This window comes from Dermochelys coriacea, chromosome 3 (assembly GCF_009764565.3).
Source record: "Dermochelys coriacea isolate rDerCor1 chromosome 3, rDerCor1.pri.v4, whole genome shotgun sequence".
NCBI lineage: Eukaryota > Metazoa > Chordata > Testudines > Dermochelyidae > Dermochelys > Dermochelys coriacea.
Window position 1 is genome coordinate 168,417,214 of NC_050070.1, and position 23,631 is coordinate 168,440,844.

General features: G+C 42.7%; 1 protein-coding gene across 5 annotated transcripts in view; it reads left to right on the forward strand.

Moving 5' to 3' along the window:
* Positions 1-2,056: 2,056 nt before the first annotated feature.
* The window catches only part of ANGEL2 (angel homolog 2), a 30,052-nt gene continuing 8,477 nt past the window's right edge, over positions 2,057-23,631 (forward strand). The window contains exons 1-8 of one of the 5 annotated variants that reach the window (XM_043511763.1): positions 2,064-2,289; positions 7,613-7,642; positions 8,050-8,163; positions 8,543-8,770; positions 8,822-9,057; positions 17,252-17,505; positions 19,530-19,599; positions 22,274-22,695. In XM_043511763.1, the coding sequence (XP_043367698.1) occupies positions 8,550-8,770; positions 8,822-9,057; positions 17,252-17,505; positions 19,530-19,599; positions 22,274-22,695 (1,203 nt within the window). In that variant the 5' untranslated portion in view covers positions 2,064-2,289; positions 7,613-7,642; positions 8,050-8,163; positions 8,543-8,549. Of the gene's footprint in view, positions 2,290-7,612; positions 7,643-8,049; positions 8,164-8,542; positions 9,058-17,251; positions 17,506-19,529; positions 19,600-22,273; positions 22,696-23,631 lie in introns of those variants that run through there. The other 4 variants (XM_043511761.1, XM_043511762.1, XM_038394186.2 and 1 more) reach the window with 4 other exon arrangements.

The window sequence follows — 23,631 nt, forward strand, 5'->3', positions numbered from 1 at the left end:
CTGTACGAGAATATAAATGAAGTGTCTAATAATCTGTCCCTCCTCCTCAAGACACTTTACTTCCTCATCAGGAAGATATTGGCAGCAAGCTCTGACCCCTTCTCTCTTCCTCATACCCAAACTCTATTCCTCGTCTTCTTCATTGCACCACGCCCCCCTTCTGACAACAAAAATTACTACATGACCCCAGGAGGGGGACCAAAGTTTGAGCCCCACCCACCCAAGAGCTTCAGCTTTGGCCCAGGCTGGTGGGGCTCAGGTTTCGGTCCTGGGTCCCAGCAAGTCAAACACCAGCCCTGGAAACCCCATTAAAACGTATTCGAGACCCACTTTGGGGTCCCAATTCAGAGTCTAAGAACCGCTGTACTAGCGGTCTATAAAACTAGCCAGAGATAATCCATGCAAGCTGACAGTGGGGGGGACAGTGAGGGCAGCCAGCTTCAGCAGGGTTACTTAGCATGCTTAGTCTGCGTGCCCATACTTAGTACAAACCAAACAGCAAATGGCCACGCGACCCAGCATGCCTCTTATGCGTTGCCTCTGAAACCAGCATGAGAAAATTGGTGGAGCTATTCTGCAATGGCAAGAGTAGGGACTAGATCAGGGGTCGGCAACCTTTGGCATATGGCCCATCAGGGTAATCCGCTGGCGGGCCGCGAGACATGTTATTTACATTGACTGTCCACAGATATGGCCCCCCACAGCTGCCAGTGGCTCAGTTCCTGCAGCTCTTGGCCAATGGGAGCTGCGGGAACAGTGAATTGCGGCCACTGGGAGCTGCGGGGGGGCCGTGGCTGCAGGTCAAAGTAAACACAATGTCTCACGGCCTGCCAGCAGATTACCCTGATGGGCCGCGTGCGGAAGGTTGCCAACCCCTGGACTAGATGATCTAATGCATACATCTCAGACAATGGTGCTATGATGTATAACATATGCCGTGGTATTGGAACATAATATCACAGCATTGCATCAAAGGAGATTATCCTACTGGAATAAGTTCTAAAGCTGTACACCAAAGTGCAGAACGTATCTGAAAATTGTACTGTAAAACCGTAAGTGTTTAAAAATTGTGAGACAACCCCCTTAGAATCATGAGATTTTTTTTAACAATAATACATTTGTGATTCTTATTATTTTTCTTCTGGTTTCAGAACATTTAGGGTTCATGTTTTCAAGCTTTTCTCTGCAATCCTGGGGGCTGGGAATTTAGATGTTTTAAAAATGAAAGCTGAGATTCTCACCTGATCCCAGGACTCCGCATGCTGGAGCTGTAAGAAAAGCATCAAATACTGTGTGACTCACAATAACATTGTGAGTGTTGCCAGCTGTTAAGGCTCCAGTGGAAACCATGAACAGTAGTAGGTGGCAGAATAAAGTCACCCAATCCCCAGGCATTTCTTACAAGGATACAGTGACTTACAAGGTAAGTCACTGAGGATAAACATGAGGCTTAGGGGCACCCTCTGCCCTCAGGGTAGCATGAGAGAGAGCAGACAGACAGAGCCCTGGGGAGCACAGGGCAATCTTAGTTACTAGTCACCATTCCACAGTTGCAACTAAGTCGCACATTAAAATAAAGGTTTCAGAGTAGCAGCCGTGTTAGTCTGTATTCGCAAAAAGAAAAGGAGTAGTTGTGGCATCTTAGAGACTAACAAAAATGCATCCGATGAAGTGAGCTGTAGCTCACGAAAGCTTATGCTCTAATAAATTTGTTAGTCTCTAAGGTGCCACAAGTCCTCCTTTTCTTTTTATTAAAATAAAGGCCTCTCAGCTTTGCCATGTGCCCAGAGCAAAGATGGCTACTAAGCTTCAGCCCTTAACTATCATGGCCTCTCTGCCCGGCTTCAGCCCTAAATCAAGATGGCCCCCAGCCGCCTACCCTTAACCAAGATGGCCGTCCGACAGTCAAGAAACGGAGCCTGCGCCCTAAACCAAGATGGCCGCTGATCTTCGCGCTCTGAATAGGCCAGCTTCCCTTAACAAACATGGCCTCCGGGAACGGTTCCGAGCGGGGCGAGGCGGTAGAACTACGACTCCCATGGCCCAATGCGCGCCGCCCGGGTGTAGAGCCGGCCGGCGGGCGGCGATGGAAGCGTGGCGCTGTGTGAGGAAGGGCTGCAGCCGGTGCGGCTGCGGAGGCCGAGGCCGAGGCCGGTCAGTGCGGAAGGCGGCCGGGCCCTGGGGCGGGCGGAAGGAGCTGGTGGCGCTCTAGGATGACCCCCCTGAGGGGGAGCGATGTAGGGGCCAGGGGAGCTCCCTGGAGCGGCTAGTGAGGCGCCCTACCCGGAGGTAAACACGGGCCTAGGCCGCAGGGGCAGGGTCGCTAAGGCGGCGGGAGAGGGGGGCCCAGGGAAGCGGGGAGCAATGGGAGAGGGGGCACGCAGTGATACTCTCCCACATGGCCCGCGTTTGGGGAACTGCCATTAACAACCTCTGCTTGACTTGTGGCACCTTAGAGACTAACAAATTTATTAGAGCATAAGCTTTCGTGAGCTACAGCTCAATGAGCTGTAGCTCACGAAAGCTTATGCTCTAATAAATTTGTTAGTCTCTAAGGTGCCACAAGTCCTCCTTTTCTTTTTGCGAATACAGACTAACACGGCTGCTACTGTGAAACCTCTGGTTTGAGTATCTAAATGCTTCAGTTTGTGGTCTGTGTGCTTTACAACTCTGTACATAATTCCTTCTACTTCCAGATACATTGAGTGAGAATTAAAGATTAAAACTGTGGGGCGCTGTTCCATATAAGTACCTAACTGCATCCCACATAGCAACACCTAGTTTTGTTGGGGAAAGAAATGTGTATCCCAATGAAAGTAGAGCTGCAGGCTTTGAATGAGAGCAACAAATAATAGGCAGATAACTTATTTTAAATCAGTTGAATTTTTGGTTGAACTGTATTTAAAATTATATAGAAAGATAAATATATTTAAGAAATCATGAGTTCGGCAGAATAATTTTAGCTCACTACACATGCATCTCATCTCTGACCTCTCCCTACTTGTGATAAACAGTTGAAGGAAATTATTTGATAGTGGGACCCAGCAAAATATTTTAGTTGTCTTAATCAACACACAGCTGAAGTTTTTAATGTATTTTTTCTAGTGACACAGCCTGTTGTGAAAATATCATTACATTAGAGAGACAATATGATTTCAAGTCAATGGTGTCTCTAATTTCATGTGCAGCAAGTTGACAGTAACTTTAACTGGCCTAATTTTAATACTGCATATCTAATGCTTTTTCAAAGAAGGAAGATTGCTCATAAATGCAAGCAAATGCTTAAGACCAAACTGCAGTGGGAAATTTGAAAGTGTATGAAGATCATAGATTCATAGATACTAAGGTCAGAAGGGACCATTCTGATCATCTAGTCCGACCTCCTGCACAGCGCAGGCCACAGAATCTCACCCACCCATTCCTATGAAAAACCTCACCTATGTCTGAGCTATTGAAGTCCTCAAATCATGGTTTAAAGACTTCAAGGAGCAGAGAAGCCTCCCTCAAGTGACCCATGCCCCATGCTACAGAGGAAGGCGAAAAACCTCCAGGGCCTCTCCAATCTGCCCTGGAGGAAAATTCCTTCCCGACCCCAAATATGGCAATCAGCTAAACCTTGAGCATATGGGCAAGATTCACCAGCCAGACACTACAGAAAATTCTTTCCTGGGTAACTCAGATCCCATCCATCTAATATCCCATCTCAGGGGATTAGTCCTATTTACCCTGAATATTTAAAGATCAATTACTTACCAAAATCCCATTATCTCATCATACCATCTCCTCCATAAACTTGTGGAGTAGAATCTTAAAACCAGATAGATCTTTTGCCCCCACTGCTTCCCTTGGAAGGCTATTCCAAAACTTCACTCCTCTGATGGTTAGAAACCTTTGTCTGATTTCAAGTCTCAACTTCCTGGTGGCCAGTTTATACCCATTTGTTCTTGTGTCCACATTGGTGCTGAGCTGAAATAATTCCTCTCCCTCTCCTGTATTTATTCCTCTGATATATTTATAGAGAGCAATCATATCTCCCCTCAACCTTCTTTTAGTTAGGCTAAACAAGACAAGCTCCTTAAGTCTCCTTTCATAAGACAAGTTTTCCATTCCTCGGATCATCCTAGTAGCCCTTCTCTGTACCTGCTCCAGTTTGAATTCATCCTTTTTAAACATGGGAGACCAGAACTGCACACAGTATTCTAGGTGAGGTCTCACCAGTGCCTTGCATAATGGTACTAAAACCTCCTTATCCCTACTGGAAATGCCTCTCCTGCATCCCAAAACCGCATTAGCTTTTTTCGCAGCCATATCACATTGGCAGCTCATAGTCATCCTATGATCAGCCAATACTCCAAGGTTCTTCTCCTCCTCCATTACTTCTAATTGATGCGTCCCCAACTTATAACTAAAATTCTTGTTCTTAATCCCTAAATGCATAACCTTACACTTCTCACTATTAAATTTCATCCTATTGCTATTACTCCAGTTTACAAGGTCATCCAGATCCTCCTGTATAATATCCCGATCCTTCTCCGAATTGGCAATACCTCCCAGCTTTGTATCATCTGCAAACTTTATTAGCACACTCCCACTTTTTGTGCCAAGGTCAGTAATAAAAAGATTGGTCCCAAAACCGATCCTTGAGGAACTCCACTGGTAACCTCCCTCCAGCCTGACAGTTCGCCTTTCAGTAGGACCCGTTGCTGTCTCCCCTTTAACCAATTCCTTATCCACCTTTTGATGTTCATATTGATCCCCGTCTTCTCCAATTTAACTAATAATTCCCCATGTGGCACGGTATCAAATGCCTTACTGAAATCTAGGTAAATTAGATCCACTGCATTTCCTTTATCTAAAAAATCTGTTACTTTTTCAAAAAAGGAGATTAGGTTGGTTTGGCACGATCTACCTTTTGTAAATCACGATCTACCTTTTGTAAATCATGTTTATATGCTGAATGCTCCCACTAACTAGAACTTGGATTGGAGGCTGTCAGATCATAAAATTGAGTCAAGCACAGTTTTGCACTTCTCTTTGAAATTCACCTGTGGTTTCCCAAATAGAAAAACATTTCATGAAAAAATGTATGGCGGTAAGAGGCTTCAAATTTGAACTATGAACAAAATCTAATCTGAGTGATTATAAAACACGCGTTCTAAGAATGCCTATCAGAAAGAGGTGTGAACATCACTTACATCTAACTGCAGCATAGCATTCTATTCCATTTGTATTAGTTTCTCTGTGTAAATGACCAGGAGGGCTTCTCATAAAAAGCTGCTGCTAGAAGAGGAGAAATTGGATCAACTGAGAGTCACAAGTATTCTTATCCACTAGACCAAGAGGAAGCCCTGCTTCTGACAGTTACTAGCCTTAGTACTTGTAAATCCTATTTATTTAATTATGACATAATTAAGTATCCCTGTGTCCATTTTACAGGTGGAGAAACTGAGGTTTAGAAAAACTGACCTGTGTTGTGGCACTGTGGCTTAGTTTGTTAGGCCTGGACTGGAAACAAGGAAATCTGGGTTCTAATTCTGATTCAGATATTGATTTTATAAGAGGATAATCTCTTTGAGCTTCAATTTCTTCATCTGGAAAACCGAGACAATGCTAGTTAACTGTTTCATTAGTAACTTTTTGTAAGCAGTCATGGGTTAAGAGGGAAGGTCCTCTTGTGGTTCAGTAACTGGTTACAAGACAGAAAACAAAGGATAGGAATAAATGGTCAGTTTTCAAAATGGAGAGATGTAAATAGTGGTGTCCCTCAAGGATCTGTACTGAGACCAGTGTTGTTCTACACGTTCACAAATGACCTGGACAAAGGCATAAACAGTGAGGTGGCAAACTTTGCAGATGATATGAAATTACTCAAGATAGTTATGTCCAAAGTAGGGCTGTCAAGCGATTAAAAAGATTAACTTCTAGGCTCTAAAGTTTTACATTGTTTGTTTTATTTTTTGAATACAGGGTTTTTTTTGTACATAATTCTACATTTGTAATTTCAACTTTCATGATAGAGATTGCACTACAGTACTTGTATGAGGTGAATTGAAAAATACTATTGCATCATTTTTACAGTGCAAATATTTGTAATCAAAAATAATATAAAGTGAGTATTGTACACTTTGTATTCTGTGTTGCAATAGAAATCGATAAAATTTAAAACTGTAAAAAACAATCCAAAATATTTAATTTCAGTTGGTATTCTATTTAACAGTGAAATTAATCACAATTAATTTTTGAGTTAATCCCATGAGATAACTGCGCTTAATCAACAGCCCAAGTCCAAAGCATACTGTGAAGACTTACAGAGGGATCTCACAAAACTGTGAGACTGGGCAACAAAATGGCAGATGAAATTAAATCTTGATAAATGCAAAGTAGCATATCAAAAGCATAATCTGAACTATACATACAAAATGATGGGGTCTAATTTAGCTGTTATCACTCAAAACAGAGCTCTTGGAGTTGTGGATACTTCTTTGAAAACACCTGCTCAACATGCAGCAGCAGTCAAAAAGCTAACAATGTTAGGAACAATTAGGAAAGGGATACATAATAAGATAGAAAATATCATAATGCCACTACATAAATCCATGATACGCCCACATCTTGAATACTGTGGGTAATTCTAGTCACCGCATCTCAAAAAAGATGCATTAGAATTATAGAAGGTACAGCAAAGAGCAACAAAAAATATTAAGGGTATGGAACAGCTTTCATTTGAGGAGCAATTAAAAAGATAAGGACTTTTCATCTTGGAAAAGAGGCAACTAAGAGGGAATATGATGGAGATCTATAAAATCATGACTAGTGCAGAGAAAGTGATGAAGGAAGTGTTGTTTTCTCCTTCATGTAACACAAGAACCAGGGGTCACCCGATTAAATTAATAGGCAGCAAGTTTAAAACAAACATAAGGAAGCACTTCTTAACACAACACAGTCATCCTGTCTTGCCAGGGGATGTTGTAAAGGCTGAAACTATAGTGGGGTTCAAAAAAGAAATAGACAAGTGCTTGGAGGATAGGTTCATCAATGGCTTTTAGCCAAGGTGGTCAGGGATGCAACCAGGTGCCTCTGGTTGCCAAAAGCTGGGAACGGGATGTCAGGGGATGGATCACTTGATGATTGCCTGTTCTGCCCTTTCCCTCTGAAGCACCTGCTATTGACCACTGTTGGAAGACCAGATACCAGGCTAGATGGACCATTAATCTGATCCAGTATGGCCATTCTTATGTTCTTAAAGTGCTATAAGTGTTAAGAGTTATACAAATCAGTAGCAGAGGTGGGGCTAGAACTCAGAACTGTCTAGCTCCTATCCTTGTGCTTAACTCAGTAGACCATGTAGCTTTTGGTAAGCCTCTAGCACATTTTCAAAATTCACAAGTGTGGCTTATTGAGGGTAAGTGGATCTCTGATTCCTTGCAAATTCCCTCTATAATGGAAAAAAAAATCATGCAAAATGTCCTCAAAAACTGTTGAAACTTTGTAAAATTGATCCTATCATGCTGTAGTTCTGTACACTCAAAAATAGATAAATTGTAAGAAAATGTTTGTTCTGATCATTCTTTACCCAGCTGCAGTTGATTTCAAGTTTTTGTTTTGTTTCAAGACACCTGTCCACATATCTTGGTACAGTAAGGTAACGGAGTATAATTGGCAGTTAAAAATAAAAATGAGTGAATTATGTCATTCAAAGATCATTCAAAGTGAGAATAATAATAACCCCATTCCACTAGCCTGCAGTTGTGAGCTTTTATCAAGAGAACATTTAGTGGGGAAAAAAATTAAAAATCTTTTCAAATCTTTGTTTATATTAAAAAAGGAGACAAGCTCAATCTCTCTCTTCTCTTCCCCTCCCCCCCTTCACCCCATCCTTTTTAAATTATTATTATTAGCATGTCACCTCTTCAGGCTAAAAATTTAGTTTTAAAGAGCAACAGACCATTTAGAAAAATTAAACCTCTTTGTGGTGGTAAAGAGCCAACTATGCTGTAAAGGGGAAACCCACTTCTGAATATGTTCAGTGACAGCTTTTCTTTTCTACAGGAAACTTCTACACTGAAGTGTGTGGTATAAGAGCTTATATAGAATAGGTGATGTCCAGCATACTAAAATACTGTACTTACCTTCTGGGCTTTCTCATTAGCACTCCTCATACAGGTACTGAATGAGAAAGCATAATCAAATCTGAAAAAAGTTATAACATGGCTTATTAGTCTATATTTTTTTTTTAAATAGGCCAACTGTTTAAATTGTAACTGAAGGAAGAAGTGACAGGTTCATAAAAAGTGATTGGATCTGATAATCAGATTCTTATTCTGGGCATCTAAGCTTCTCAGTGAGTTCTAAATGGAAAATGTTATTTCACACTATCTTTATATAAATCAGGGTATGGGGAAGAAATATCCTATAAGAAATCACAATCAGCAACTTAGGAAAAATTGTACCCATGGACAGTAAAGTCTGCATCTCATGTTCTGTAAGCAAACAAGTTGAATAAAGAGCAGTATGTTTTAACTAATATATTCTTCTGTTGTAGACGCCCCATGCTGCCCCGTCACATGCAGAGGCTGGGCAGAGACTGGGTTGCCCACTGGGATAGCCCTCAAAGATTCTGCTGGAACAGTCGTATCTCCAATTCTATAAGGTGGGCTGGTCGCTATTCTTGGTCTCCGTATCTCAGCACTGGGGATTTTACAGTGAATTGGAGACCGCCTCACTTTTTTGGGCCTTGGAGACCGCCTCACTTTTTTGGGCCTTGGAGACCGCCTCACTTTTTTGGGCCTTGGAGACCGCCTCACTTTTTTGGGCCTTGGAGACCGCCTCAGTACTGGAACTGGCAACCTGATAACTTCTCACACAACTCTTCTTTTCATTTCTCTAATCCTAATATGAAATCCGAGGGAGATGAACCTTCTTCAAAAAGGAGAAGACACAGTGGTCAGAATGATGTTTGCAGTCCTAATGAAGAAATTAGCAGCTCTAATCAGAATGAAGCAGCCTGTCTTTCCACTCCACCAAAAAATGAAGAAGAAAATACTGCAAACACAAGAGGTAAAAAGGGTGTTTGCTATTTCTGTAGTGTTTTCTTTACATATTTAACAGGCTTTAAGTACCATTTTCTAGCGCCCTCTATATTCCACCTCTTTGCTGGCGACTATACCAAGAGGGTGTTGGTTTTTAAAAGGTATTACAAATGTCAAGTACTGTACTTTATAGCTTTAAACTATTTTGATTTTGTGTTCCCAAAAACCCTAATCTGGCAGACAGAGCTGAGCTCATGCTGCTTGAGACAGTCAGGGTGGCTCTTATTTTTTGAAGTGGCATCACCAGGTGGTCATATTTGATTTTTGCCATTTATTTTGATAAATTATAATTTCAGCAGGCCTTCCTGCAGTTTTCTTTCTGAATCAAGTGCACCTATGCAGATTGTGCATATCTTAATGCACAATTTCTCAATTCAAAACAATGTGGTCTATACAATTCAAATCTTATCAGGTCTAAGTGAGAATCACTGCATCAGCAATCAAATTATTTATGAACAGGGAGCCAGAATGCTTAATTATTTAAAGTAAACATGCTTGATGCTAAGAGCACAGTGAGGTCTTCCGCAGCAACTACTCTTTCTCAATATTTTGACTTTAACATACTCCTCCTAAATTGTCCCCAACTGTTTGCTTAAGAGCTTTTTTTTTTTTTTACATAATCTGATTCTGGGACTTGTTTGACATTGTGAATGGCCTTTTTTTTTACATAATCTGATTCTGGGACTTGTTTGACATTGTGAATGGCCTTTTTTTTTTTTTTTTTTTTTTTTTTTTTTTTTAAGGGGTGAGGAAGACAAAAGAAAAATCATCTCATTTATCCAATTTCCCTTAGCCCAATTTAGTGTCTGTACTCTGACCTAGCAGCAGGAACTTCTATGTTTTGTTGCTGCTTCTGATGCCTTGAATTTTTTTTCATACCTCCCTCCACCCAAAGAGGCAAGTCTGTTCTCTTCTCTAATGGACTCCTTTCGGATACCAGCATCTGGTGCTACTAAGAGAAATTGGTGGTAGCTATTAATGCCCAGAGGCTTCAGTCAGACTTCATAGGCTGCATTGTGCTTGGTACTATACATATTTAATTTTATAAAGCAAAATAAACAATTATGCTGTATATAAAATATGTTCAGCGACACTCCCCACCTGCCCAGTTCTCAGCAAGAAATTTTAGTATGGGGTCTAGACTTTTTTTGGAGACTAAAAATATTAGACCTGTCTGGAAAACGTAGTCCTTGTCCAAATAACTTAGCCTAGAGCCCCGGTCCTCCAAGCTGCCCAACACAAGCAGGTCCTTGTGCCTGCTTGGAGCACCATTGACTTCAGTAGGGCTCTTCATAAATGTAAGAGTGCCTACATAGAGCTTCTTGAAGAATTAAATCTTATACAGGCAGTCCTCGGACTTGCAACACAATTGGTTCCTGATAATTGCATCGTAAGTCGGAACTCAGAACCACAATCCACTCTATTGCGGGACCAAGTGTCGTAAAGTTGAAACCAGTGGTTGTAAATTGAATCAGGATGTCAATTCAGAAACATCGTAAGTGCTGTTCATCATAAGCCAAATGTTGTAAAGTCAAGGACTGCCTGTAAAGGCAAGTGACTTGCAATGGCTCTGGGGAACAGGGATAAAATTACTATACAAAACAAGCAAATGTATGTTAAATTTTAGATATGTATTGGCTATCCAGAACTGACCCTTCACCTAGACATCTTGAGTTAGCTGACTTCTTGCAGGAGTCTCAGCAATGGGATTTGAAGGAGAGGATAGTGGTCTCACAGATCAGCTCAAGGAGGACATTCTGTACACAAGAATAGCATCAGAGAAGCAGACATGGGAGAGTATCATCTGGGCCATCATTGGTGGAGAACGGCATAGGAAAAGATGTGATAAGAAATGAGCATCTGATTAGGGAGGAACACAGTTGTGAAGGCCCTTAAATGTGAGGATCAGAGATTTAAATGTAATAGGGTGGAAAAAGGAGTCGGTGGAGGGATTCAGAAAGATGACTGTCAGACAAAAAGAGGAGTGATCAATGGGCAGCCCCTCCTTTAGTACCTTAGCATGTGCAACTCTTTCCCACTCCTCTGAGGATGGGGAGTCCCAGTGGTGGAGTGTATTCTCTTGGGAAAGTCCTTCAGATTGCTGAGAAGATTCTGGGCGATACCTCCCTGTACTGTCTTTGAGTTTGGAAGTGGCAGTTGGGGTGGGGGGGAATTTTGTCACTGTGCTTAATCACAGAAGACCACTTTAGGATTTAGAATGGACTAGCCCAAATACAGTTCAATAGCCGAGAAGGGACAGCACAAATATTTCATTGGTGCATAATTTAGGTATCTGTCCTCCAGCTTCCTTTTGAGGGAGTAAGAGGCATAATTGTCATACAGTACATTTTTGGCCTCAGGTTATGTATAAACTAACATCAAATGGTCAAAATATACTTGTATCTCAAGTAGTTGAACTGAATAGTTTTCATTAAAAATGGTCAATGCTTCCCAGGGGTATACTCATCCCTGCAGGATTCCCTTGGGCCTGGTCTACACTAAAAAATTAGGTCGAAAGAAGCCGCCTTAAGTCAACCTGTTAATGTATGTGTCTACACTACTGGGTCCTTTACTCCGATCTAAGTCATCTCTAATGTCGACTTCTGTAATCCACTTCTGCAAGAGGCATAGCACTTAATTCACAAGATAGTGCAGACGCAGCATTGTGTAATTTGACTTAATTGGCCTCCAGGTGGTGTCCCACAATGCTCATCTGTGACCGCTCTGGAGCTCATTCTCAACTCTGCTGCACGGCAGCCAGGTATACAGGAAACAGCCCCTTCACTGCTAACGCCCTGGGAATTTTTGATTTCCCATTTCCTGTTTGATCAGCATTGGGAGCATGCCAGCTTGAGCACAGCTGATCATGGAGACTACACGCCACAAATGTGCTCCAGCCTGGTCTGCACAGGAGGTGGTGGATCTTATCACTGTGTGGAAAGAGAAGTCTGTGCAGGCAGAGTGCCGATCCAGCAGAAGAAACACTGATATCTGTGCAAAGATCGCTCGTGGAATGGGGGATAAGGGCTATATGAGACCCAGCAGTGCCGTGTGAAAATAAAAGAACTTCGCCAAGCGTACCAGAAGGCAAGGGAAGTGAACAGTTGTTCTGCTGCTGTATTCTACAACAAGCTTTATGTGATTCTTGGGGGTGACCCTACTAGCACCCTCACAAGCAATGTGGACACCTCACAGGTGTGAGTCTAGGGACAACAATGAGGACAATATGATGGATGAGAAAGAGGAGGAGAATGGGAGACAGGTGAGTGGTGGATCCATTCTCCCCGAGAACCAGGAAATATTTTTAACCCTGGAGCCCTGTGGGTTGCAGGGCATCACGGTAGCCGACCGTGATGCCAGAGAAGCACCTCTGGTGTGTATACAGTTACAATCAAAGTCCAGTTAAACTTTAGTAAACACACACATTCAATGGTATTGCATGTTTACTGTGAAGAAAAAAGCAAGGTGCTGTGGCTCTCTGCTTACAAGAGGCCACTCCAGCTACGCAGAGGGTGGCCTCTGGAAAATACTGTTTATGTGGACTGGAATAGCCCAGGAATCCTTCAAGGATATCTCTAGGAAACTTTTTTTCATTGAGGTACTCTACAATCCTTTGCAGGTTTCTGGGCAGGGCAGTCTTATTTCTTCCACCATGGTAGGACACTTTCTCACCCAACTCCTGAATTAGTTCTGCTGGCATCATTGCAGTACACAGCATTGCAGCATGAGGACAGGTCTATGCCCAGGCGCTTGCCACATCTCCTTCCTTTCCACCTATGTTACCCTCAGGAGACTGATATCACATCAGGTCACCTAGGGGAAATGTGGGGAAAGTTCTCATTAAAAGTGCTCTTAAGAAAAAAAGGGCGCATAGGCACCCCCCCTCCACACACACACACACTCTGGATTGCCAAACCACGCAGCTGCTAATGCACTGGCAAGTAGTTTAAAGTGGCTGAAAAGGGACTGGGGCCCCACATGAGAGATTCCGCAATTTGGGAGTGAAAATATTCCCCTCCCTCTCCCCCACCCAGTTCGTAAACAGCTTCCTGTGGTGCTATGGGGAAGAGCCATTGTTTGACTAGCTACCTCTGTTCCCGACATGAGCCTGCCATAAACTTCATTAAAAGTGCGGTCACCCATGACCCAGGATGACCTATTCACCATGGCTGGAGTAGCAAAACGGCACAGTGAATGGTTACGGATTCTGATTATGTTCTGACTTGCACCTAGTGTAAAAAGGGTTTTAGTTATGAAAACAACCTTGTTATGGAAACATTTTATTCATGTACAATGGCTCCTTTATTTTTTCCCATGACTGACCCCTGGAAATGTGTCCTTCGGCGTGTCATCAAAACCTGAAAGCATACTTTTGCTGATTAGAAGGAGAAGGTGGGTATTGTAGTTGTAAGAATGCATGATAGAGCTTCCTCAGCTCTCGTCCCCTAATGTCCCTACTCTACTTGCGCTACATTGATGACATCATTATCTGGACCCCTGGAGGAATTCCACCATGACTTCAACAATTTCCACCCCACCATCAACCTCAGCCTGGACCAGTCCACACAAGAGATCCACTTCCTGGACACTACAGTGCTAATATGCGATGGTCACATAAACACCACCCTATATCGGAAACCTACTGACCGCTATTCCTACCTACATGCCTCTAGCTTTCATCCAGATCATACCACACGATCCATTGTCTACAGCCAAGCTCTACGATATAACCGCATTTGCTCCAACCCCTCAGACAGAGACAAACACCTACAAGATCTCTGTCATGCATTCCTACAACTACAATACCCACCTGCTGAAGTGAAGAAACAGATTGACAGAGCCAGAAGAGTACCTAGAAGTCACCTACTACAGGACAGGCCCAACAAAGAAAACAACAGAACGCCACTAGCCATCACCTTCAGCCCCCAACTAAAACCTCTCCAACACATCATCAAGGATCTACAACCTATCCTGAAGGACGACCCATCACTCTCACAGATCTTGGGAGACAGGTCAGTCCTTGCTTACAGACAGCCCCCCAACCTGAAGCAAATACTCACGAGCAACCACACAACAGAACCACTAACCCAGGAAGCTATCCTTGCAACAAAGCCTATTGCCAACTGTGTCCACATATCTATTCAGGGGACACCATCATAGGGCCTAATCCCATCAGCCACACTATCAGAGGCTCGTTCACCTGCGCATCTACCAATGTGATATATGCCATCATGTGCCAGCAATGCCCCTCTGCCATGTACATTGGCCAAACTGGACAGTCTCTACGTAAAAGAATGAATGGACACAAATCAGACGTCAAGAATTATAACATTCAAAAACCAGTTGGAGAACACTTCAATCTCTCTGGTCACTCGATCACAGACCTAAGAGTGGCTATACTTCAACAAAAAAGCTTCAAAAATAGACTCCAATGAGAGACTGCTGAATTGGAATTAATTTGCAAACTGGATACAATTAACTTAGGCTTGAATAGAGACTGGGAATGGATGAGTCATTACACAAAGTAAAACTATTTCTCCCCCCCCACCCCACCCCCCACTGTTCCTCAGATATTCTTGTTCACTGCTGGAAATAGCCTACCTTGCTTGTCACCATGAAAGGTTTTCCTCCTTTCCCCCCCCTGCTGCTGGTGATGGCTCATCTTAAGTGATCACTCTCCTTACAGTGTGTATGAGAGAACCCATTGTTTCATGTTCTGTGTGTGTGATATATACACACACACACACACACACACACACACACACACACACACACACACACACACACACACACACACACACACAATCTCCCCACTGTATTTTCCACCAAATGCATCCAATGAAGTGAGCTGTAGCTCACGAAAGCTTATGCTCAAATAAATGTGTTAGTCTCTAAGGTGTCACAAGTACTCCTTTTCCATTTCGTCAAGGTTACCTTTTTTCCTGTTCTCCCTCTTTACTTACGTTTGTTAAATACAGTAAATGGATTCGAGAAATAAATGTTCTTTATTGAGTAGAAGCAGTGGGCTTGGGCCTGGGTTGGCTTTACAGGGACAGTGATACAAGGCAGGTGAAAGTTTGGGAAAGCACAATGCAGACAAGCAGCTCACAGTACTGCGACTCATTGTTGAAATGGCCTTTCAAAGCCTTGTGGATACACAGCGCCCCTTGCTGTGCTGCTTTTATTGCCCTGGTGTCTGGCTGCTCAAAAATGGCTGCCATCCGATCTGTCTCAACTGCCCAGCCCTGCAGAAAATTTCCCCCCTTTTTTTCCACAGATATGGAGACACAGTAGGCAGCTATAACCATAGGGATGTTCTCTTTGCTAAGGTCCAGCCTTGTTAGTAAACGTCTCCAGTGCCCTTTCAAATGACCAAAGGCACATTCAACCACCATTCTGCACTTGCTGAGCTTATGGTTGAACCATTCCTTACTGCTGTCCAGATGGCCGGTGTATGGCTTCATGAGCCATAGGGAGCAAGGGGTAGGCTGGGTCCCTCCAAGATAACTATAGGCATCTTAACGTCCTCAATGTTCATTTTGTGGTCTGGAAAGAAAGTCCCAGATTGCAGCTTTTTGAACAGACCCGAGTTCCTAAAGATGCACGCGTCATAACCCTTTCCTGACCATCCTACGTTGATGACAGTGAAACTCCTGGTGTGATCCACCAGCGCTTGCAACACCATTGAAAAGTATCCTTTTTGCTTTATGAACTCTTTGGCAAGGTGGTCTTGTGCCAAGATGAGGATATGTGTGCTATCTATCGGCCCACCACAATTAGAAAACCCCATCGCTGGAAAACCATCCACAATGTCCTGTGCATTTCCCAGACTCTCTACTGTTCATAGCATAAGTTGATGAATAGCCCTGCACACTTGGAGCACAGCAGCTCCCACGGTTGATTCCCCACTGACGAGTAACTGTCTGGCCTTACAAGCTTCCAACTAGCAATTGTTACTTGCTTCTCCACTGTCAGAGTAGCTCTCATTTTTGTGTTGCTGAACTGCAGGGCAGGGGAAAGCTTTGCACAAAGTTCCTGGAAGGTGGCCTTCTGCATTCAAAAGTTCTGCAGCCACTGCTCATACCTGCAAAATGAAGTGGTCCCACCAGTCAGTGCTTGTTTCACGAGACCAGAAACAGCGCTCAGAGTGCAGCTGCTCTGCGACTGCCAGCAGCAACTCTGAATTGTTTTTCAATGGCTTGCAGCAGGTCTGCTTGCGGGACATTGCTATGTTCCGCGTGGCAGACCCTACTTTGGCTCTGGAAATACTGCAGGAGAAGCTGTGAGGTGTTTTGAGATGCTCGCAGCAAGAGTGCACAACTGAGCAGACTCCATGCTTCTGGTGTTATGGCATATGCGTGGTGGCTTGCCATTGAGCACAGTGCATTGTGGGATGCCAACGCAGTGTTCCCATTCTCCCCTGTGACAAAGTTTTGGTCCCAAGAAGCATTGCATAAACTTCCCAAAACACATTGTGGCAAGTTGCACTTTGGGATAGCTAGCCACGATTGCACTGCTAGTGAGGACGCACTCCATCAAGACAATGAACATGGAGTGACCAGGCACAATTGATTTAATTCGGAGGCTCAAGGTCGAATAAGATAAAGTCGACTTCATTTTGTAGTCTAGACAAGCCCTTAGATAAGAGTATCAGTTTTGCTACTTGTTTCCTGGTCCTTTATTACTCTTGATACTGTATAGGAGATAATGCAGAGACAAGATGGCATTTTCAGTGGTTCTTGTGGCTCCAAATTTAGAACCATATGAAAGCTTTTGAGTCTCTCTAATCCCCAAACTTTACAGGAGAGTTATAAACACCATGAGTAGCATATCTGGAAACTGGCCATAATGAGCTTCATAGGATATATCAGGTTACTCCAACTTCAGAGAAGTCTAAAATGTGGGGCATACCCAGTGGCTACCAATTTTGCAGTTTATATGAGCACAGTTTATTACTTCCATCTCAAATGGAAGGTCTGAAATATTTCTAATCATGACAGGTACAAACTTTCCTATACATTTGTTTAAGCAGAGAGAGCTCTCAAGAGGAATAATAATTCCTTAAGTACAATATGTGGCATACAAAACAAGTTGTAAGATCAATGTATGGTAATGCAAATGTATTACATGATCATTCATTTTGGTATTTAATGTTTTAACAGGCATGATCAAAAGACATTGGGAGTATTTCTGTCACCATAGTAAAAAAATGAAGATTCTTGAAGATAAGCAAATTGACCAAAACAATACAGAAGACAAGGGAAAGTTTGATTTTACTGTGATGTCCTACAATATTCTTTCACAGAATTTGTTAGAAGATAACTCCCACCTGTATAATCACTGCAGACGGCCAGTGTTAATCTGGGGTTATAGATTTCCCAACATTCTACGGGAAATCAAACACCTGGATGCAGATGTAAGTGGAAAACTAACACAGGTTTCATTGAGAACAACATAGTCAACGTGTAGCAAGAGTAGTCTTGGATTGTATGTGATCTAGTAGATAAGATTTCTAATAGATTCAACTGTCCTTTAAGTTACCACGTCATGCTTATTAGTACTGCTGGTTCATGTTTACCAAAGTAATGTTTTCTGAGTGATCTAAACCTCAGGCAGCAGCCAGTGGTAGTGTTACTGTAATCCCCATTACTATATTTACACATGCACTTCTGAAATTGTCCTTAATGCTTCTACGGTCAAACATAGTCTCTCATCCCATCATTCCTGCATTTTCATGATGTCATTTCCTGATTCTCTTCCTACCCTTTGGATGTCTTATTCAGTGGGTCATCATCCTCCTTCCCTCCCTTTCAGTGGGAGGTCCTCTCTAGGGCTCTGCTTTGGCAATCTCTTCTTCTCCCTCAATATCTTATCTCTGGTTGATCTCATTTGCAAATGAGGTTTTGACTACCATCTTTATACGAATGACCTGCAGATCTGCCTCTCCATGCTAGACCTCACCCCTCCATCTAAACTAAAATTTAAGCTTGTCTTTTTTGATAGCTAGACATCCATGACTAGACGTCTACTAAAAATTAACATGGCCAAAACAGAATTCATTATTTTCTCTTGAAACTAGCTTCTCTCCTGCTTCTCTGTTGGAGTGGACAGCAGTCTGTCACTCAGGCCTGTAACTTTCACTTCATCTTTGGCTCAGCCCTCTCTTTGAACCTATGCATCCAGGCCATGTCCAAATCTTCCCACTTTTTCATGCACAGCTCCTCTAGGATCCAGTCTTTCCTCTCTGCCCATGCTACCAAAATTCTTATCCAAGTCCTGATCGCTTCACACTTTAACTATTGTAATTTCTTCTCTCAGTGCTGGCAACCTCATCGCTCAACTCCATTCAAAATGCTACTGTCAAGAACACCATCTTGCTTGCAGCAGCTCTCGCAAAGTCCTTCACAGCCTTCTTCTGCACTGCCTATCGGACCTTTTAATTTATCACAAGGTCAACTCCTACCTTTCCTTCACCAGTGATTCCAGGCTTGATTGCCCAACTCTGCAACAAGCAGTTCCTGCTATGCTGCCCCTTGCGAGTGGAAAAAGATCTCCGTCAAAATCTAGAAAGCTGCTACCTCATCCTCCTTTAAATCTCTCCCCTTCCGTATTGTATATATGAAATGGTAACCTGCGAATGCTCAGGCTGCTGAAAAATTGTGATTGCTGCTCCCTGGTTGCTTGCTCACTGCTTTATAAATCTCTGGCCTTCTTGTTAGCCCTGCCCCCTGACTAAGGTTCAGCCAATTAATATAGGCTTCTAGATTTCAAACCTTGTTTAGAAGCTCACAACTTCCAACTGCCAGCCACAGCATACGGTCCTTCAAACAGACAGACAAACACAAGCTCAGCACACACCAAGTGAGCCCCCAAACACAAATACACACTACAGACATCAGGAATCAAGGCTAGAAACTTAATTTTTAATCTCCCAAATGTGAGATTTATAAACCTAGGCAGTGCTGTTTTAGGGAGTCTGTGGGCAGATATCTCGAGCCTCTGCTACTACTTTGAGCTTTGCAAGCTGATCACAAGGCTTCTCACATGAGTAAAGTTACTCAAGTGCATAAATGTTTGTCAGAGTGGGGCTTAAGTGCTGATTTGTGTCCAAGTATAGGATTAGGACATCCCAGTCAAGCACCCAAACTTGAAAATTTAGCTCCTTGTCAACCGGGAGCTTTTTTATTTTTTGTCACTTAGTCATTTGGTAAATTTACATGATTAGAAAGATCAGAATTTTGAATAAATAAAACGGGTACCAAATACTACTTGCACTAAGCAGTTTTTAAATAGAGAAAGCTCTTGCATGATGGTTTTTTACCTCTGTAAATAAAGTTACTAAGGCTTCAAGGAAAAAATAGATGCACTAGTTAATGAAGTGAAAGCTTTTGTTAATATGTTTGTTAATGTATTAAATTCAAATTGGAAAAACTCTTTTAGGTACTGTGTTTGCAAGAAGTACAAGAGGACCATTTTGGAATGGAGATCAAGCCGAGTTTGGAATCTTTGGGTATGATGGAACACCTTTTTGTCCCACATTTCATTACATTTTCCTTTTTAATGTACCGTATATACTCATTCATAAGCCAATTTTTTTTTATTTAGTAAAAAAGGAAAGCATCAGAGAAGGGGGTCGGCTTATGAACGGGTATAGAGAGGGAGAGATGGGACACAGCCCCTCCCCTCACAGAGGGGCAAGGAGAGGCAGCACCGCCAACAGAGCCAGAAGGGAAGAGGCAGGGCCAGAGTCTCTCCGCTTCTGGCTATGCTGCTCTCCCCTGGCCTCCGAAGCAGCTGCAGCTCCTCGGATTAGCAGGAGTTAGGAGGCTGCGGCTGCGCCGCCCGGCCCCGCCCAGCAGAGCAGGCTGCAGCCAGGCCAGAGACATCCTCCCCGGCCCGCCCCAGCTAAGGTGGGAAGGGATGGGATGGGGAGCGTGGGGGTCCCGGGCTAGGGGTGGGGTCATGTGGGGGGGTGGTCACAGGGGTTACTCCTCTGACCCCCAGCTCCTTCCCTTCTCCTCCCCCCCCAAAAAAAATTTCCCCACCAGTTGCTGTCCCACCCATCAGCTGCTGGCATACCGGGATACTTTGTTTTACTTAGGCTTACCTCCGTGCCTGTGGATGCTCGAGATAAACAAACGGTCTCAGCCCGCCCGCAGCTTATCCTGATGGCCCAGGAGCCAAAGTTTGCCGACCCCTGAATTGTAGGGGTCGGCTTATGAATTTTTTTCCATTTTTACTTATCCATCTTGGGGAGGGGGTCAGCTTATAAATGAACCGGCTTATGATCGGGTATATAGATCGGGTACTTATAAGAAATAATCCATGTGGAATGAAGAAAGATGCGTTTTTGATATGGCAAAAATTAGATAAATAGTTGTTACTTTAAGACCTGCTCTTGCACTCCTTATTTTGGCATACTCATTAATGCCTGAATTTTGCCTGCATATGAAGTGCAGTACTGGGCCCAGAACGGCTTTCAAATGAATTTACTTAAGACCTGATCCTGTAAATTGCTGAGTGCCCTCAGCTTTCGTTGGCTTCAGTGGGAAAGGAGGCACTCATCACTTCACAAGAGATGCTTAAAACATGCAAGTCAGTCCCTTAAATTCTAGAGGGATGTTGATGTTGGATCTTAGAATTCTAGGTTTAACTGAAGCTACAAATCAAAACCAGTCTTGTTGATTGGTTTCTAAATCCTATATTATGTATGCTTTAGAGTTTAGTGTAACCATTTATTTAAGCTGTTGTGTGTTCCCTAAAGTGGTTAATACACTCAAAGTATACTTTCATAAATAGTTGTATTTAATTACGGTGGAAGATGTACAGCTTCAGTCATACATAGAATTGTAGAAAATACTTACCTTTTGTGACAGTTACAGCTAATGGAAAATATTATAATCCCAAAATAATGCATTGGTAATGTTGAATATAAATGTCTTGCTTTATATGAAAAGAACTTTCAGAAAAGATGTTATTTTTAAGCTGTGTTGGGTACAAAGCACTCTTAATATATTGAGAAGCTTATTTTGAGACCATGCAGGTCTTACTACAGTAAAGAAAATTTCAGAAAGTTGGGTGATTTTTATATTAAAAGAATAATGTTGTAATAGAGTAATGTTTTTAAAGCTGTCAGACAATCATTTCTGACCTGCAGAAATCTGTCAAGTATTGTTCTTTATAGGAATATTTCACAGGTAAAGCATTATTAAGCTGCTCTGGTAGCACCCTGAATAAACTTGAAAGCATCAGTCATTTTATATTTGACTTGACTTTTTTGACACATGAGAAGTGCCATGATGCGTATCTTAAATCATTTAGTTTAGAAGTATATACACCACAGAAGATACCGAACTGGATTTATTGTTCAGATTAACTTCTCACATCCAAGTGTTTCTTTTCTGAGTTCCTTGGGTGCATGATGTGTAGCCTCAGAAATCTGGTTTTATTTTAACAAGTCACACCGAACTTAGACATGTCCATAAAGGAGGCATGTATCTTTTCTCTTTCAGAGAATGCAAAAGTGAACATTTTCCCTCCCGGAAAATAAAAACGCTATTCAGAGCCTGAAATTTGAATGTGGGTTGTTGAGCTATAAAGTTTGCCCTCTTGGGATGGCAGTACAGTGCTAGAGCAAAGTAACTCTTATTCTGAAAGATGAAGATCATGGGCCTGATGCTCACTTACACTAAGATCCCTTTACACTGCTCAGTCAGTGTACAGAGCAGTGTAAACAGCCCTTTAGGTAAATGAGTTTCAGGCCCTATGTTAACGTGCACTTAGGAGAGTGATTTTTTTCCTCTCAGCAGCCATTAAAGCAAAAGGGGATTTATTGATAGGAATATGTATTGGGAGGCATATTTTTAGTAAGTCATTTATAAAGACAATTTTCTCTTTACATATGTATTTAATTATGCAAAACAGCTTCCATTATAATCCCCCCATTTTCAATTGCTTATATTCTTTTTTTATAATTAGCTTTCAGACAGAGACCTAACATGGCACATTTCAGCCCAAAAGGTGAAGATCTCAAAGTTAGGAACATTTGAAAATGGGTACAGTGGAAACATTTTGCAGCCTTAACTATAGCAGGCTCAGGTATTGACTACTATGGAAAAACAATAGCATGAGCTATGTTCTTGTTTTGTTTTTTTTCGTTAGTGATTCACATTTCTTTCGTACAGGTTATCATTGTGAATATAAAATGAGGACAGGAAGGAAACCTGATGGCTGTGCTATTTGCTTCAAAATTTCCAAATTTAATCTCATCTCTTCAAACCCAGTGGAATTTTTCCGCCATAATATTCCACTCTTGGACAGAGATAATGTTGGACTAGTGTTGCTTCTGCAGCCCAGATTTCACTGTAAAGCTACTTCTGCAGTCTGTATAGCCAACACACATCTGCTGTATAATCCAAGGCGAGGGGACATTAAACTGACCCAACTGGCAATGTTACTGGCAGAGATTGCCAACGTTGCCCATCGGAAAGATGGTAGATTCTGTCCTATTATCATTTGTGGTGACTTCAACTCTGTTCCTGGTTCTCCACTGTACAGTTTTATAAAGGAAGGAAAGCTGAATTATGAAGGACTACCTATAGGAAAGGTAGGTGTTCTTTTCATCTCAAGTAAGAATTAATGCTGGCGGGAAAGAAATATTTTATGGAGTGACACTGGCCACCTGTCACGGTGTGCACCATTCATTGCTTATCCGGTGCCGCCTCCTGATCAGTTGTGGGATTAGCTCTCGAGATCAATGCCCCCTTCTCGTGGTCACATGCCATCACACTCTCTCTCTCTCTCGGGTCTGCAGCTCCTCTCGTCCCAGGAACCGCAGCGTCTTCATGATGCAACCCTCTGGCTAGGTCACTCAGCATTCCTCCTTTCAGGATACAGTCCTTCAATTCTCTGTCACCACCACCATAACCCAAGCAGTCTTCCTGTTCTATGCCACAGTCTCTGCCATGTCCTCATTCACTACTCCAGGGACCCTATGTCCAGCAGTTCTGGGCTTTCGTCTCCCAGCCCTCACTGTTCCTTCCCTGGACTGCTTCCTACAAATCTTGGTTCCCCTTCTTGCCTTGGGTATAACCGCTCCAAACCCTCATCCCTTTTCCCAGCAGCAGCCCCTGTCTGTTGCAAGCTTCCTGGCTTTCCTTCCAGGTGCAACCTGTAGAGTTAATAGACCTACCTGACCACTTAACCCTTTCCAGTTCTGTTTGGAATTGAGTTGCCATTAGAAGCCCAATTTTGACCTCCACTCTAAAATCTACAAACAGAGGAAAGTCTGTGACAGAATTGCTATGCTGGGTCTGAGGCTGACTCAGTGTTTTGTTTCAGAAGTGCAGTGGCCAAGCTGGTACCCAATCCCCAGTGTTGGAAGCCATCTATGCCATTGGGCTTCACCAGTTGGCTAATTTTAATTCCTGCTTTATTTGGGTGCTAGTAAATCCCATTTGGTGGTTTTAAACTCGGGCAGGGGTGGGCAGTATGAGCCGTTAGGGACCTGTTGTTCACACCCAGCCTCTGCTAGTGCTTGGAT